This window comes from Carassius auratus, unplaced genomic scaffold, assembly GCF_003368295.1.
Source record: "Carassius auratus strain Wakin unplaced genomic scaffold, ASM336829v1 scaf_tig00214327, whole genome shotgun sequence".
NCBI classification, from domain to species: domain Eukaryota; kingdom Metazoa; phylum Chordata; class Actinopteri; order Cypriniformes; family Cyprinidae; genus Carassius; species Carassius auratus.
This window is the reverse complement of record NW_020527617.1, coordinates 1,375,019-1,393,271: the sequence shown is the minus strand read 5'-3', so window position 1 is coordinate 1,393,271 and position 18,253 is coordinate 1,375,019. Positions and strand designations below refer to the sequence as shown.

The 18,253-nt window shown below is 38.5% G+C and overlaps 2 protein-coding genes across 2 annotated transcripts in view; one reads left to right on the top strand and one right to left on the bottom strand.

Moving 5' to 3' along the window:
- The window catches only part of LOC113091872 (N-terminal EF-hand calcium-binding protein 1-like), a 34,298-nt gene extending 31,114 nt beyond the window's left edge, over window positions 1-3,184 (bottom strand). The window contains exons 1-2 of the mRNA XM_026257542.1: window positions 2,862-3,184; window positions 1,889-1,913 (exon numbers count right to left, since the gene is read on the bottom strand). Of these exons, the coding sequence (XP_026113327.1) occupies window positions 1,889-1,913; window positions 2,862-2,948 (112 nt within the window). The 5' untranslated portion in view covers window positions 2,949-3,184. The remainder of the gene's footprint in view (window positions 1-1,888; window positions 1,914-2,861) is intronic.
- A 2,887-nt stretch (window positions 3,185-6,071) lies between these two features.
- LOC113091839 (transmembrane protein 64) lies at window positions 6,072-16,665 on the top strand. Its single transcript, XM_026257488.1, has 3 exons — window positions 6,072-7,129; window positions 12,124-12,279; window positions 13,757-16,665. The coding sequence occupies exons 1-3, from the start codon at window positions 6,428-6,430 to the stop codon at window positions 13,940-13,942; spliced, it is 1,044 nt and encodes a 347-aa protein (XP_026113273.1). The 5' UTR covers window positions 6,072-6,427; the 3' UTR covers window positions 13,943-16,665.
- Window positions 16,666-18,253: the final 1,588 nt, after the last annotated feature.

Sequence of the window (18,253 nt, the reverse complement as noted above, 5' to 3'; positions counted from 1 at the left end):
CCTAGGTGTGGCCATCTGCCTGTCCTTTGGCTATCACCCCCCAGTCGAATGGGCAGACGGAGAGGAAGGTCCATGAGATCGGACGCTTCCTCCGTACCTTCTGCCATGGCCACCAGAACTCCTGGAACCAATTCCTGGGCTGGGCCGAGTACGCACAAAACTCCCTCCATCAATCCACCACCGGACTCACCCCCTTCCAGTGCGTACTCGGCTACCAGCCACCTCTGTTCCCCTGGTCAGGAGAGTCCTCGGATGTTCCCGCAGTCGACTACTGGTTCCGGGAGAGCGAGAGGGTCTGGGATGCGGCTCATCACCAGCTACAGCGGGCACTTCACAGACCCAGGACGACAGCCGACCTTTGCCGGTCCTAGGCCACCCAATACCAACCCGGTCAGAAGGTCTGGCTGTCCACCCGGGACATCCGCCTGCGTCTACCCTGCCGCAAGCTCAGTCCCAGATTCATTGGCCCGTTCACCATCACCCAGCAGATAATCCGGTCACTTATAAACTCCAGCTTCCTCCTGAGTTCCTCCTTCCACCCCACATTCCATGTGTCACTCCTAAAACCTCACCATCCATCTGTTTCTCCCTCCACAGAACCTGGCGAGACGGAAGTCCCCCATCCTCTCCTTCTAGATGACCGTGCAGCTTATACAGTCAAGGACATCCTGGACTCCCGGCGGCGTGGTGGGCAGCTGGAATATCTAGTGGACTGGGAAGGATACGGTCCAAAGGAACGTTCCTGGGTCCCACGCAACGACATCTTGGATCCTGCCTTACTGGATACCTTCCACTCCATTCATCCCAATCGACCAGCTCCCAGGGGAAGAGGACGCCCACCATGTCGTCGGGGTCCCCGGCCCTCAGGAGCAGGCCCTGGGGAGGGGGTACTGTTACAAACATGCCAGGTTCCACCTCCACACAATCACAGCGCACACCCTCACCTGAATACTAGATTACCACCACCTGTTCCTCATCACCCACTCATCAGCGCTGCACCATAAAAGCCACACGCACTCAGTCTTTGTCCGGTCACGTTCGCGACAAGATCATTCCTGCATGCTTCCTATTAGAACTAACTCCTCTTCTACTCTCTTTCCAAGGATTCTCTCCGAAGGTCCCAGTTCCCCGAAGTGCGTGTGTGTGGTTCACCGATCCCTCCAAGAAGTCACAGCCTTACCAGCACGGATCCAAACTCCCATTCACTCCTCACTACCTGCTCCTCTGCTTGCGTCTATAAATAAACATCTTCATCTGTAACTCCTCAGCTTTCCGAGTGATCCGTAACACACATTAAATTAAGACTAATTAAACTGTCATAAAATGCATTAAATTGAAATTTTATAATAATAGTAAAAATTATTTTACAATTTGAATTCTGTTTCAATATGTATAATTTATAAGACATAACTTAAAATTCACACCATTCAGATATATAAACTTACAATGAACATCATTTTAACCTTATTCAATTACATGTGTACATAAATTTCCGTTTGAGTTACTTTAAGTCAAAGCAACACATCATCTTATAGTGCACTACGAATGCTAAAGCAAAATAACTGAGTTTTAATTCACAATACTTGAACTAGACTTCACATAATCAATGATATTTTTAAAATCTATGGTTGCTAAAGCTGAACTATAAGAGGGGGTGTGGGGGAGGAGCACAATAACATTTGTTTGCATCGCTCTACTAAAATATTGACTAAAATTAAAGTATGGACCGTGTTGTGTTTCCATGACAACAAAGCAACAGCATAGACTGGGAATGGTCAGCATTCAGACATATGGATGCAAAGAGTAATGTGCACTAGTCTAAAAACAACAACTTATTATGAAGGTGGACAACAACTGCACGTTAAAGTCACACAGGCAAATGTCTTACCATTTTTATCAGCTCTTCTCAATATCTGAAAGCAAACAGGGCAATATCAGTTATTAACTAGGGGCCATGGAAAATTCATGGCACGTTGATCGTGTAAAGGGACTCTAGCACTGTAAATTATTTAGGTAGAGGCCTAAAAAGAATAGAGATTAAAGAATAAATGATTATGGCTATGTTGACTTAATTACATCACGCTTGTAGTGGTCTGTTAAATAAAGTCCCAATTCACAGCAAGAATATTCACACTCTAAATATGGTCCTCTGCAAGACATGCTAAGACTATGCTGAATATAGCTTCCTCCTTAGAGGAGTGAAAAACTATGCCACCGATCTGTCAGGGACCTGCTCCCTTATTCCTGTATGATAATTAACAATACACACCTCATGTCTCAGGGGAAGTTCTTTAGACAGCATACTACAATTTAATCAGCAACTAAAACTGCAGAGTGTGTCTTTGTTGGAAAAGAATATCCACAGCCACTATAGAGCAGAAAAGACTTTTAATAACTAAATGTTAATGTGCATAAGCTATGCACAATTATTAATTAATAATATGCTAATTAGCATTATGCATAATTACTGCAAATGTGTGTGTGTGTGTGTGTGTGTGTGTGTGTGTGTGTGTGTGTGTGCATACATTCATACGTGCGTATGTGGTAAAAGACATCAAAATAAAATTATCTGCAAGTGATTTAGCCTAGTGCAAGCGAATAAGTAACTTTAAAAATAGATTAATAAGCGTTAAAAATAAATGTTAAGCAAATTAACAAAAGACGTGCACCTTTACATTAAAGATATGGGGATATTATCTCAATCTTCAAGTGGACACTCAACACAAAACCCTATAGGCCTACAGTATTGTGGATTCATCAACAGGTTATTTTAAGGCTCCATTTTATCTTTATCGTTCGGCACAAATAATTTGTTTTTACAATCAGACACGATTAAAAAAAAAAAAGCTTAATATACTCACATCCAAAAATATTGACATTCCTTTCTTCAGCTCGATGGGAGTGCTGGCTTCATCTGAGATTGAATGCACCTCTTCAGAGCAATCCATAGTGATTCCTTTTGATAAACAATCTAACTGCAACACTTTCCTTTTAGGTAGGCCTATAGTATAGTAACCCTTGATTCATCCACACAAGCGCGCGTGCAGGGAGCTCGAGCTGTAATGCGCGTGAGAGGAATCTCCCGCTGTACTCCACTGAAGAGCCACAGGTCTCCTGATACTGCTCTGCGCACCAATGACATTCGCCTTGTGCTGCTGTGTCAATGCCTATCTGTCTCAGCGGGGATACACAATTTTGTGGTTTTGTGACACGTGTTTCTTGATGATTGTTTTGAAGCAAATGAAAGAATAATGGAAAACGTGCAAAAATTGCACTGTAGCTTAATTACGTTTTGATCGCGTGCACGCCATTAAGTTCATTCGTGTTATTTGTGTTCCAGGAGAATAATATTTAAAGTCATTGTTCATCACAAAAATGAAAATGTTGTCATCATGTCACCATATATAACCATCATCTCGTTCCAAATATGACTTGCTTTCTTTACTTTGCAAAAGGACAAATTCTGAAAAATGTTTTTTTTTTTCATTAGGCTAAATTAAAATGAATAGTGTAGAAAGATGTCAGCAAAAAAAAAGTGTAGAAGTATGATAAACGTTATTATTCACTATTTTGACCTCTATTTTTCCAACATTAGGATAAGCACATAATGAATGATTTGTTTTGATCGTAAAATATTCCTTTAAGTGATCGCAGCAAATACATTCTTTAGGATTATGTTCACACATTGCATTTTTTTCTCAGAATTTTTTTTATTAACTGCTAAACATTTGATTCGTTCTTTATACATTCCTATATATACACGCACACACACACACACACACAAAATCATTCAGTGATTTAAGGGTGAAACGGCAGCGCCATCTTGTGGTAAATCATGTCAAGAATAGAGGCATCATATTTACATTTCAAGCATTTATATAACAACCACATGTCCCAAACTTACCCTGGCTCCATTTCAATTTTCAAATGAATCAGATTAATCACTGTTTATTTAGAAATTACAGTAAAACTGAAATATTAAGTTGCGTTAGTTTGGCAGCAATTACTAGTCTCGAGTTGATGCTCATTAATAGGGCGGCTGCTAAATCACACAAAACACACCCACAAAAACTAAGCAACTCAGTGACCCTGCCACATTAAAAGACTGTCTGTGGTTTATGACTAAGCTGCCGTTCAGAAACCCCTTGACCAAGACCAGTGCACAAAGACTAGTAATCCATTGTAAAGAAAACAAAACCATTACCCTGAGCAGAATGCGTATGAATGTACTATGGCCAGATGAGTCACACGTTTACTTATCGACAAAGCCAGCCGTTGCCTTCAACCCTCAATGTCTAAAATCACAGACGAGCCACAATGACATGACAGACAGGTCTAATTATTGGTAATATGCATCTATATTATGTAATTGTAAAATCTTTCAAGTCAATCCCATATTGCAATCTAATAATATCACATCTGATAAAAGTCCAATGTCTCCATAACATCAATAGTTTTGATATGTTCATTCTAGTGTGAAGAGTGCAAAATAGACACCACCTGAGAGAACCAGCGCTTATCTTCTCATGATTATATGTTATTCATCTGTAGTTGTGGCATATTTCCAAACTACTACACAGTTAAGGGCTTGTGTGGCAGCAAGGTGAATGGTGTCAAATATCAAAATTATGACCACTGATAGCACTGGAGATCTCTGACTATACATTTTACCATAGTTCAAATAAAATCCCTGTTTGGTTTTTTACTCTTGCTATTGAACAATGTTTTTTTGTTTTTTTCACTCTTGCTATTGAACAATGTTTTTTTTTACTCTTGCTATTGAACAAACTGTATTTGTACAGGCTAAATGCCTCTTTGAAAAACAATGCAAGGACTAGAATAGAGAATGGTTACGGAAGAAGAGAGATTTGATGTGCTTCAGTGCTTCAGTTGCTAAAGAAAAAGCTGCCATTTCTAGGCAGTATTAAAGTTTTTAGATTGGCTTTAATTCTATTTAAAAAAAAAATCAGTGCAACTGTACATCAGAGCAACTTTGTGTTGTCAAGTCATGATTCTCAAATATGCATTTTTGTTGGCTGTGCATGAGAATCAACACATGGCTTTTAAAGGCTGAATATTCTATCAGTGTAACTCAAGGAGATTTGTTCTTGAAATCTTATAGGCATTTATAGAATTTAAATGTGAATATATCTAAGATCTAATGCTAAATTCATCTCCAAAAGGAGGAATTAGGAAGAATTATAAAATCACAAGAAAACAAAAATGGTACATAATACTTTATTTGAGAGTGTCTAATATTATTTGATCTGTTGTCACTCGATATCACAAAAAAGTATTGTTTTAACAAAAAATATATAATGAAATTGATAAGTGTATATATATATATATATATATATATATATATATATATATATATATTTGATCAGTGAAATATTCCCATTAGTAAATGTGTTTGCAGCCTATGCATTTCTGTCTATCTTACATGTTCAATTTGGACTAAAATAATTAAGACCAAACCTTCAGCATAGTGTATTCATGGAAGCCAATTTCTAAAGTGAACCAAAGCATTTATTTATTTGTCTAGCCTCTAAGATCAATAATACTGTATAGAACAAATGACCTTTTAACATTTCTCAGCAGTAGAAGTCGTCATAGTTGGGTAAACTTCAGTGAATGGCAGACTACCATAAATATTTATTTAGCCTATTTATTTATTTATTTTAATAGAAAGAGACTCATCAGGGGAAAAGGGTCGATAGAAAAAAATGATATGAAATTAAATTCCACCCTCCAATTAATTTGTGTGTGTGTATATGTATAATATACTTCACTAAGATGTCACAGTGAACAGCAGTATGGTGTTATCGCGATACTGACAGTGTGACGTGCGCTCCGTAACGACCTCGCACGGACTGCTGGGAAACAAACAGTGGTATGAATAACGCTTGGCGTAAACAAACAAGTGTGTGCAAGAGCCCGTCGCGCACGAGTAAACAACCAGTCGGACAAACTCCGCGACCGTCATTCAGCAGCTTTCACAACCGTGGTCTTCTGGCGGATCAACGTGACATGTGGCGCTCCCCGAGCGGCAGGACTTTGGACCGGAGCCTGGACGGGAGTGTCGCGGTGAGCTGAGCCTGGAGTCGGGTGTGTGATTTATCCGTCAGACGCGATGACAGGAGCTGTCTTAGGGGGTTTATTCCTCTGATGTTGGAAGGAGAGCATGGCTTTCATAAGCGAGCGGCAGCTGACACAGTGGCATCTCAAGTCCTTGAAGTGGTGCGACTCCACAGCAGTGTTTCCGAGATAAACCTCTAGATTAGATACTATTAGAAATCACTGGACTCTGAGTCTTCGCCATCCAGGGAAACTGTTGCTGATCGCTTGGCCAGAGGAGCCCAACGTGTAAATACAAGGGTCAACATTTTGGACCGGACGTCCAGTCGATCAGTCGAGTGCAGACGGGATGAATCTGTGGAGCTCGGAGTCAGTGCAGGGGGCGCTCAAAGCCCTGAAGCACGCCGCGGGGAGAGGACACCTCCAGCTGAGCCGCTGGCTGCAGCGGACCCCGGACTCACTGGACTGCGACAAGATCGACATCTTGATCTGTAACGTGTTTGACGAGCGAGGGAACGGAGGGAGACCGGATGCGGACCCCGCGGGTCACACCGAGCCCGGCGCGTCCTTCACTCCCGAGTTCAGACACCCGTGCTGCATCACCACCTGTTGCTTCAAGAGCGCCCTGCTGGCGTGCGTCCTGACAGCCGTGTGCTTCTCCTCGGTGGCTCTGGTCCGTCAGTACCTGAAGGACGTGCTGCTGTGGGTGGAGAGTTTGGACAGTTTCGTGGGAGCCCTGCTGTTCATAGTGGGCTTGATCACGGTGTCGTTCCCCTGCGGCTGGGGCTACATCGTGCTGAACGTGGCCGCGGGGTACCTGTACGGGTTTGTGTTGGGAATGGGTCTGGTGATGGTGGGGGTTTTGATCGGGACTTTCATCGCTCATGTGGTGTGTAAGCGACTGCTGACGAACTGGGTTCTGGGTAAGATCAGCAGCAGTGAACAGCTGAGTGCTGTTATTCGGGTCGTGGAGGGGGGAAGTGGACTCAAGATCGTGGCCTTGGCGAGACTCACGCCGATCCCTTTCGGTCTCCAGAACGCGGTCTTCTCGGTAAGTCTGTTCTGGCCATTTCTGCTGTTAATATAATTCTTATATTGCTCATTTTTAACAAAGAATTAACACAAGTTAGATTCTGCACCAGTGTTATTTTAGTGTGACTGATATAGCCTATATATATATATATATATATATATATATATATATATATATATATATATATATATATATATATATATAAATATATAAATCTTTTTTTTTTTTTTACTTTGAGATATTTTGTAATTTAGTTGTGTATTCTTTGTAGTGTTTCATTATTGGTTTATTTTAGTTATTTTAGTACCTTACTAAATTTGAGAAATTAAGTTAAGATGAAATTAATGAAGTTTAACGTTTCTTTATATAAAGTTAACGTTTAGCCTATTTTGTTTTGGGTAACATTTCTAATGATTTTAGTTAACCTTGGGAAAAACTAGCAATTACAAAGGAGATAATGATTTTATGCAGCAGCTAGCTAAACAGATAATTAAAATTATGTAATTACCTTTCAGACAAATTTCACCAGTTAGGCCTAGTATATTTCTTTTCCGCCTATGAAGATCATTCCAAACAAAGAAAATGGTATAGCTTTGTTGTTGTCAAGAAAAGTCCCGCTCAAGTGTTCTGTAATCATTCTGCTCAAAATCCACTCTCCCTAGTGAGAGAAACCCTGCTTTGAGCGACCCTGAAGCAAAAAAAAAACGAATCACAAAACTCTGACATTAAGACTTGCACAGGACCTCTTTTACCTTTTTTTTCAGGGATGTAACAATTTAGTCAACTCACTCAATGCAAGATGATTTACAATGTGATTTTACAATAGGATTATACAAATTATGAATGAAAAGGTGTCCTTTTATTATTTCTTGGACAAAATGCTGCAACTTTCTTTGTGAAATTGAAATATATGTCTCTTGGCCTGTGGTCTTTCCATTCAAAATGAGAAGCAACAACTGCATTTGAATCACAGTCCAAAAAAAGAAGCTGCATACATGCAACGTGAGCAGATTTTAATCTAAATTAGATTGTAGATTTGACATTTTAAACAAAAACAGAATGCTCTTACTTTGTGAAGCTAAACTACATAAATACTACACAAATACCACTTTAATATGCATTATACAGAGATGAAATGAAAAGAAAATACCATCTTAACTTTTCTAAAGACAGTCAGCCATATAAATTCATCCCAAAATGTATCGCGATTCGTTTAACATCTCAACGGATTTCAATCGTCACATATTTGTGTCTATGTTCAACTGGCTCGCTGTGCATCGTTGCATCCCTAATTTTTTAAAGTTGATTAATTATTTAAGAAAAGTATAATGCACCCAGCACACAAAGTTATCTGATTAATAGTATTTCAGTGGCTGTTAATCTTTAAGTGACATCCAGGTGGCTTTATCCAGCTTTGCTGGAATTAAACAATTAAGACCTCCAGCTCAGAGCCAGATTTAAATCAAACATAACTGCTCTTCACGCCAGATTAAGGGTATAAAGATAGGACTCTTTGTACATTGTAACAATGTTACCTTCGGAAACTTTGCACAACCAACATAATACATTTTTAATTAGCTGACACACGATGAGAGAGAAACTGCAACCTTTAACCGGGACAGAGGACAGTAAAGAACAATGATAGATATATCTTGATATCAGCTTGTGGACCTGTAGCCTGCCATTTTCGTACATATTTGACTATTGCTTGCTCCGTTTGCATAATTTATTCACTGGATGATACATATGTTTTTAATGCAAGTTTAATGTTTTGTTTCATTTCTTCTTGACGGATAGTGTATGGATGACAGTGACTGATCATATCTGGGTTTCAGGAGTGCTGGAAATGAACACTGAACACTTGCTTACAGCAGGGAATTGTCATTTTCTAGGTTGAAAAACAGCTTCAATGTTAAACAGAGCTGCTTTTTTTTATTTACATGTAAGACTACAGTTAATTGAAATTAATCAAAATGACTGCTGGTGTGATTAATTGTAAATCTTGTCAATTGCAATATTCAGCCTTTTTCTTTTAAATTTTTCTACATTTTAAAATATTTTTTGCAGTGGTGAATCGGAGCATTTAATGTTTGTATTTTAGACTTATTAATAGAGGCAACTGTTTAAATATTGCGTGCTGAATGCACATCTTCTGGCACACAAAAAGCTTTAAAGCCAAAGTGGGAGTTTTTTAATAAATTAGCATTCGCAATCTAAGAAAGTGATGTGACAACTAGAATAGTCCCACTAAAATCAACAAGCCACAAACAATCTGTAATAAAATATTGATTCGGTTGTAGCTACAGAGTCCAAAGCTCTGTTGGTGAGTAGTTTGCTCTGTTGTGTGAAAAACTAAAAACGGACAAGATAAGAGTGTTCTAGTACAGGCATGTTGCTCGCTTTATAATTATTACATGTTTGAATAACAGTTTTATTTTCATGCAGTTAAGAGGACCAGTAAAAATTTTGTGCATTTATGTGCAGTCTTGATTTACAGATGTATAAAATCACAGCATCTCAATGATGCTCAAATACTGTTTATATGCCTCCATTAAGAATATGACTTGCAGTTGCCCTCCACAAAATGAAAAACAGGACTTCTGGTTTGTCATAATCGTGCAGCCCTATTTAACCATCACTTCTGAGTCAAAAGTAACCTACATTACACTAGTACAGTGTCATTGCCCTTGAAGCAACCGTAAGTCTTTGTTCTGTCTGAAGGCTGCTCTAGTGATCGAACACTAGGGTCATCTCAGTAACTCTTCAGCTTTGGGATTGCTTCACGTGCGATTGAACCGGTTACTGTGAGTCAATACTCTTGCTCCAGTAGCCTGCTGCCCACAGTCCTAAAAAACAATGAGCTTGTTATTCAGTTTGTATCAGTCTGGAGTAGGGATGGGCATTCGATTAAATTTTCTTAGTCGATCGTCGGGAGAATTAACGATCGACTATCGATTAATCATTAATATTTTTATAATTATTTAATTTTTATAATAAAAAAATGCAATGAATACAAAAATACAGCGTGTTTTTCCTCGGTGAGACCTTTATTACAAGATCAACTTGTGGCAGACAGTTAAACTACGTTCAGGCAAACCGAACATATATCCGCGTGCATATGCAGTGCTCTAAAGCAGCGGAACCTGCAGCTGCTAGCAGGCGTTCTTAACCCTTTCGAGTCGATTAACGCATATATGCGTTTTGAGTCTGAATAAAGTGCTTCATTCTTTTTTCTGAGGAAATCCATTTCTCAAATCATCAACCACATCACATCTTTTTGGGGTGAATTATGTCTTAGTCCTCTCATCGCGAAGCAAACAGTAAAATAAAATAAAAACTTGAAGAACAGTCTCGCTGCCTTTTCTTCTGTGTGGGCGTATTCAAGCGCGCGCTTCAGTTTGAATCTGAATAGCGCGTTCAGCGCGGGGGCGTGGTCACATTAAATATAATGAAGGAAGATATGAAAAACAGACATTGCGTTGTTTTCATATGGATTACTTTATCTCAGAATATTTGTTTTTCGGAAGCACTTGTTTAGTTTAAAAGTAGACATTCCAGGCTTTCTATAGATATCTCTCTCATGTCTCTTCGTTGAGTATTCACGGAGTTACGGTTCATTTTAATGAAATGTTTGTACATGACGACCAGCGGAGACAAAGACTGTAGACCGAGCCTCATGAAAATTTGCCGGGATGCACAGGTACATCATTTGAGCCGTGGCCGTGTTGTACTTAAACACGGTATCGCAATGTTTGCAGTTAACTAGTTCGCTTTTTAAATCAAAATGGTCCCACGCCACACTTCGCCGTGACATCTTCATGATTATTCTTTGAAATCAAAACGGAAGATCACAGATAACCGAGTAGGGTGTCAAATATTGCCCCATGGTGGTAAAATATTTAATTGCTGCCACACAGTGAAATTCATTTAATTGCTTGAAGACTCGCACTACGCAACGCAACCTGCATTAGATTAAAAAAAATGCTTTAGATTAATCGATAACAAATTAACATGATCGAGGAAAATCTTAACGATCAATTATCGATCGTCGATTAATCATGCCCATCCCTAGTCTGGAGAGAGCGTGATCATCAGACTCTCTATAAGTGCCACTGACTCTAATTGTGTTGAGCCTAATAGGTTTTATTTAACGTTTCTTGACGTAACCGAGAGATCACAGCCCAAGGGTATGATGTATGTCGGTCACACTGGAATTATGTTTTGCATACCCTCAGTAAGCACGTCCTATAGAAGGTGCTGTATTTCAATGAGCCCTGTATTTTCTGCTGAAGCAGAATGTCATGTGTTATGTAGGTAACCCAACACAATGCATGCGTCTGCTCTGCATAGTGCATACTTAAAATATTGCTTCACAGTCATTTACACAGAAGTCGCTTCTTAAAGCAAGAATGCATATTTTTTTTTATTTTTCATGAATATTAATAGGTTGACGCAAGCCTAATACAACAATGCCTGCATCTTTGCCAACCTATTAATGATCAAAAGTAGAAGGATTTTACATCAGGTTTCATAATTTACCAATTGAAGATAGATGTTCGCACCATGTTTTATAAATCACAGGTTATAGAATTGAATTATAAAAAGCTTTAATTCATTTATGTAGGGTGTGTTTGCTCAGACTTGGAACAGGGCAGAAGCAATGCTTAAAGGTACATTTCTACTAAGCATTTGCAATGTAGCACAGCCAGTAAAACATCCCACAGTGCTGTAGCAAAAAAACTGTGCATTGCATTGTATTTACAATATAGGAAGGGATGTAAAATGTGTCAAATTAAGTGTTTAAAAAATTATGTCAACTAGCATGTCAACATAATGAGGGAGAAAAGAAAAAGGATTCAAAATGTCAAATTTTGCAATAACTTTTATTGCATTAGAGGCCGCTAGTGAAGGACAGTGATGGAAATAAATGAGGCTGATGACACATTCTTGCAGGTAGTGAACACTCTCTGTGATTATTCTTGACCAGCTATAGTTCTCGCTCTCTTTGACAGATCACAGACGTCTCCTTGCCAAATTATTTAGTGGCTTCCTCAGTGGGACTCCTCCCAACACAACTCCTTAACTCATATCTGGGCACCACCCTGCGCACAATGGAGGACGTGATCGCCGAACAGAGCGTCAGCGGATACTTTGTGTTCAGTCTACAGGTAAGCCTCCAAAAACATAAAGAAAGGAAATCCGCAAGAACCCTGTATCTACAGTTTAGCCCACAAATTTACATACTCCCTGCAGAATCTTCAAGAAGTCATATTATTAATAGAAGAATTATCAAAAGAAACTTTACATTGACATTTGGATCCATGACTTTGCATTTTAGCAGGCTCTTTTATCCAAAGCATCTTCCAAATGAAAAGAATCACCAGGATTTATTTGATTTGTGATTGTTTTTTTATGGTGTGGCATTGCACATTATAGTGCTTTGCCTTTTGGACAATTGAGAGACTCATAGATGATAATCACAAGGCTAAAATGGTGATTAATGCTAAAGACTGTAACCAGGTGTTAAAATCCAAGGATGTGGGTAAATGGTTAAACCAGATAATTTGTGTAATTTAATTGACGAGTGTCTGTTTACACTAAGTGCAAATAGACTGCCTTGATAAGAGGCTATGTACACTAACTCTGCCCCCCAACGTGTGATTGGGGAATTCAGTACTGAAAAAGTTTCAGTGGCATAGGCGTGTGCTTTATGACACGATCGACCCGAGTCTGAACCCTTCTTTTGCCAAACCTTTTTTTCTCCCCTTTTAAATTTAATATCGGAAAGGCATTTGTTTACAATAAAAATGAAGGAAATTATCAAAAAGTTGAAAATAAAGTATCTAAGTAAGGAGGGCTTTATTGTCCCAATAAGGCAGCATTCCTTTAATAATTTGAATGTATAATTTATACTCAATACTTTATTATTGAGTACTGTTTTAGTAATGTACTCAAATACTAAGGTGCAGATAATTGTAACTATTTGCAATACGTAGTGTAAATAGCAGAAAATCCTGCCATTTTAACAGTGTAAATAGAATTTATAGCTATTTGCACTGTGTAACTAGCATATAGCTAAAAAATACTGCCATTTTCACTTTAATTTATTTGATCTTCGATAATATATTTGTGTAAGTTGTGTTATCTATGTCTTTTGGACGAAAATAAAATGTATAAAAAAAATGAATGCTACTATAAAAAAAAAACAATACATATTATTATTATTATTATTATTAATATTATTATTATTAGTAGTAGTAGTAGTAGTAGTAGTATTTTTTTAAATGGTAAACATCTTGTGGATTCTGCAATGGATATGTAAATGTATGAGCAAATGAAATATTTATGTCTAGACTAGATTCTTGCGGAACCTGTAAAAAAACATAATTATGGATGGTCATATTGGCAGAGCTTTGACCAAAACGGTGTTCTTCTTTTGCATTTGCTCTTGTGTGTAGTAAAGTTAGATGCCAGTAATGAAATCTTGACTGGAACAGGGTATTTCGATATATTAGCCAAGGAATTATCGCTTAAATTTACAACCGCATGAAATAAGTGTGTAAATGGTGTGTGTCTTTGTGTCAGCCGTCGTCCAGCTCAGTCTGCAGATCCACCCAGTCACTCTCTCTCTGTTCCTCTCATCAGATCTTCATCAGCATAGGCCTGATGTTTTATGTTGTACATCGAGCACAAGTGGAACTGAACGCCGCCATTGCAGCCTGCCAGTTGGAGCTGAAGACGTCGTACATGAACGGTGGAGCGGCCAGCCACGGCGGGTCGACCTACTGCAGCAAACGTGCTGCCACAGGAGGGGGGATCAACGTGGTCTGAGCAGCGTCTTTGCTGCTGATGAACGTATTTCAACCCTACATCCAGTTGGGCTGTCCTGACTGGACGGATGGAGATCTGTCTCGCCTGCTTCAGGGAGTCTCGGGAGCTGCTACGGTCCCTGCCAGCTGTTCTAGTTATGACGGAGGTCTGATGTGGAGCGGCACCGGACTGTCAAAGAGCCCAGCATCAGACCCGAAGATTGGGACCCTGGGCCAGGATTATATGAGAAGCTTATGAGATTGACTTGAGATTTTTGTTATCTTGGTACTTTTTCTTGAAAAAAAAAAAAAATTATGATACTCATATAAAATTAAATAACTTTATAAGAGGTCTGAAGCATGAAATTGGTAAATTAATTAAAGTAAATGTTATAGAATTGTAGTTATTAAAGAGGGCCCAACTAATATATCAGGTTAATATGCTTAAGATGTTTGCTTTATTATTCATCTAAAATTATTTCTTCTTATTGAAAGTTTGTATTTTATTTTTATTTTATTTTTTTATGTATGTCTAGAGTAAGAAAAACATATTATCAGTCAGTACCACCTGGATAAAATTGTGGCTTTTGCCAAACTGGGAACACATTTGCTACACTGGAACAGATGGGAGGGAAGGAACTTTTCTTAGCTGGATATTTAAGGACGTCCTGCCAAGAAGCTTTAGCACAGCATGATAAGCTCAGCGGTGTGATCGTACTCGTTTGATTTCTCATTCTCATATTGAGAGGACTGAAACTCTGCCTTCTTTGTGTTATTTAACCAAATGCTTTATTACAGGGCTGTTACATCACTTCTGTTCATTTATTCATCGTTAGAATAATTCAGAACGTTTGCACACATGGAATTTCACAAACTGAATAAGTAAGATGCAATGCTGAAAAGTGATTATTGTGAATATATTCTATATATTGAATATATGAAGTTTGTAGAATTATATAAATGTATTTAGATGAATATTTTCCCAAATTAGAGGAAATGTATATAAAAAAGGGAAGCATTGTCATATGTTAGTACATTACTATTATTCTTATGTAATGAATGCTGAAGGTCCATGTTATTCACATCAGTTTAATGGTTGTTGGCACTGTGCTAAAATGGCTCACAATTGCCTACAATGCATCTTTTGCAAAAATGCACACTAGTGAAAACTCGGCTCAAAGCCTCCACAGCTCAGTAACTCATGGTGAGTGCAGAGAGAACCGCTAAAATAACTGAGAAAACTACAACCGAAATGTTATTCGACGACTCTGGTCATGGTAATGTCTGTCATTCCCTCCTTAGAGATTCCCCTAATTAGAAACAAAAGACTCCCGAGCATTGACTGACGTATTTGGGTCCCAGTTATATAATTTAGCACAGGCTTCTGCTAACGAGCTCGGAGCCGCGGTGACCTCACAGCTTCCACACCGGGAACATGAAATCCCTCCATGCAGGGAACTTCACACAATCCTGCTGCTTTGTTTGATTTGTCTCCTCATTACCTTCTCCCATGCTCAATGACACTGTTGTGCTGTTTGACATGAAATTATACGGTAAATCCAGATGTACATGCTGTAAGTCAGTGTGGAGATGGAAAAGACTTTGATTTAAGGGTTTGATTTTGTCATTTTTAGCTCTTTATTTTTTTTTTACTTTTTTTTTATAAATTGGAAATGCATGCTATCAATGATGGATGTCTCATTAGCTGAAATGTACACTTGGTGGGTGGTGACTTCATTCTCAGTGTCATTTGAGACTCACAGTTTGGTTTACAGCATCAACATTAGAGCGTCATCGTAAATCTGACAATCAGTTGAACAGCGATGCGCTGCTTATTCTGAAAAACCATCTCATCTTACTCTCCAGTTATAGTTTTGCTGCTACTCTTAGACTGTTGGGTCTGCTGACAAGGGCTCCAATTAATATTGCAATTTTACTACAAAGTAATGTACACCATTTCGTGTTTTGTTTCTTACATGGAGAGTGTGCCAATAGATTTTCTAACAAGTTGTTGCATTTATTTTGAAAAGTGCAGGTGTAACTGTGCACAAATTGACACATTCTTTAACTTAAAAATGGGATGAATGGTTTTATGAATTTTTATTTCTTTTTTTTTGATCAAGGAAATGGAAAAGCCCCTCTGTTTTCTGAATTTAGCAATAAATAAAAACCGAACATGCTGACTCACCGTCTGAGTTACATTGTAGAGATCCAACAGTCCTGGTCTTGTGTTACGATGTCAACCTGCCTTGTACCTCTTGCTGCCTAAGACGTTGAAACGGGACACTTGCCTGCAGTGTGTTCAGACTCTTCATTCCAGCAGGCATTGGGTTGTGATAACTGAAAAACTGAAGATTCTTGGGATTTCAAATGCAAACAGAATCGAAATCTAACAAACTACAAAAAATAAATGATCATTTGAGGATATGTATCAGTGCTTTGTCTTATATTTCCAGTTTGATATGCATCAGTGCGTATAATAGCAAAGGAGTCTTGCGAGGTTCTTGCAAACCTTAATCTGAGATTACAGCACATTAAAAAACAAAACAAAAAAAATTTTCAAATGTAATTTCAGATTAGGGCACATCAGGTACTATACTAAAACCTCTTGACCCCTTTGACAAGTGCATTTTACATACACTGTATTTTGTAATACAGAGAATTTTGCAATGTAAATTAATATTTATTGCTGTATCATGCTTGTTCAGTGTTATTTATGAAATAAAACTATTGAAAAGAGACACAATCATCTTGTACTGTGCTCTTTAGACGGTGTTTCTGCATTTAATTCAGTGTTGGAGACTCATCTTAGAACAGGCTCTTATAACAGGAGACCGTTTGTTCGCTGATAATTCAGTTTAGTTACAGATTGACAGTGATATATTGTCTGATTGTGTAATTACTTAACATTTCATTCCTCACATGGTTCCCTCATCTATCAGTATCCGTTATCTTGGAGTTGCGGTGACATGGTACAAACTACACCATTATCTAACCTAAAGTGTGAACTGGGAAGTGAAGGGGAAGATCCAACACAGTCTCACAGCAAAATGTAACATAAAAAAAAGCTAGTAATTTCATAAGAAACTGAACAATTTGAATTGTAGGGATTTTTTTGTCTTTTTTTAACTATGTGAATCAACAAAAAAAAGAAGCATAAAATTTAAAAGACATAATAGAACAGAAACGTGTGATTTTTAAAGGTCCACCCCCAAACAAAACCAACCCAATATCATTAGAAAACTATTTGTAAACTATTTTAAGAAGTGAAAATTTCTTTGAATTTCTACAATGTAAATTGTATGGAAATGTACACATTTTCAACAAATAGCATGCTGGTTCTTCCCTAACTCAAAACATAACCAAACTGATCTCATGAGAAAACATAACTATTTTACAAGGTGACAATTTGGAATTAATTTTGTACAATGTAAATCAAATTAAATCGTAAAAGTTTTTGGAAAAAGAAGCACCCCCAAACAAAACCAACCCAGTCTCACCGAAAAATGCAACTATTTTACCATGTGGCAATATGTCCACCCTAAACATTAACGACTCCGATCTCATGGGGAAGTGTAAATATTTTACCACATGGCAATTTCATGACCTTTTATGATTTCGATAGTAGAAAACGTACAAAAACTAACCATGAAGATTTTATCCTAAACATAAAACAAGAAATTAATTTCACATCACGCTTTCGTCTTTACACCACCAGTGATTTCATATTCAGTCTGGTATATTGACATTTCTTTCTTTAAAAGTTGGAGTAGGACTGATCTGAAAGTCCCACAATTCCCCTTTCACTGAAATAACATGTGCCCCTGGCCATGTGTCAAAACAATTCAATGTGCCACAGTGATGCCTATCGAGGGGAAAAGCACTGTGATTTCCTGCCATGGTTTGTTGAGGACAACGAGAGCCTCAAAAAACCCCAAACAGCCTGTAAGTGTAAGGATATCCACAGGACTGGCCCTTTAAGTGGCTGTTCTCCTGGAGAGAGGGACAAGGAGAGTGTGTTTGTGCTCCGAGCAGACTTCTGTGAGCCAGTCATACAGACTCCAACGGCAGATCTGTGGCAGTCTGACCTGGTTTAGATGTAATATTTACTCATCTGACCAAGCGAAAGGTTTATTAGCCTTGGCAGTGGGGTGTCTTTCAAGGTCGTCTGGAGTCACATGTCCACTCTGTTTAAGACAGCTGCTGCCTTCACACTCATGTGCTTTCAGCTGATTTAGGACAGTTAAGAGGAGACCCCACTACTCATTTCTCTCAAACTGCAACACTAATAAGTAGCACATTTATCTAACACATTGAACATTAATTGAGAGAT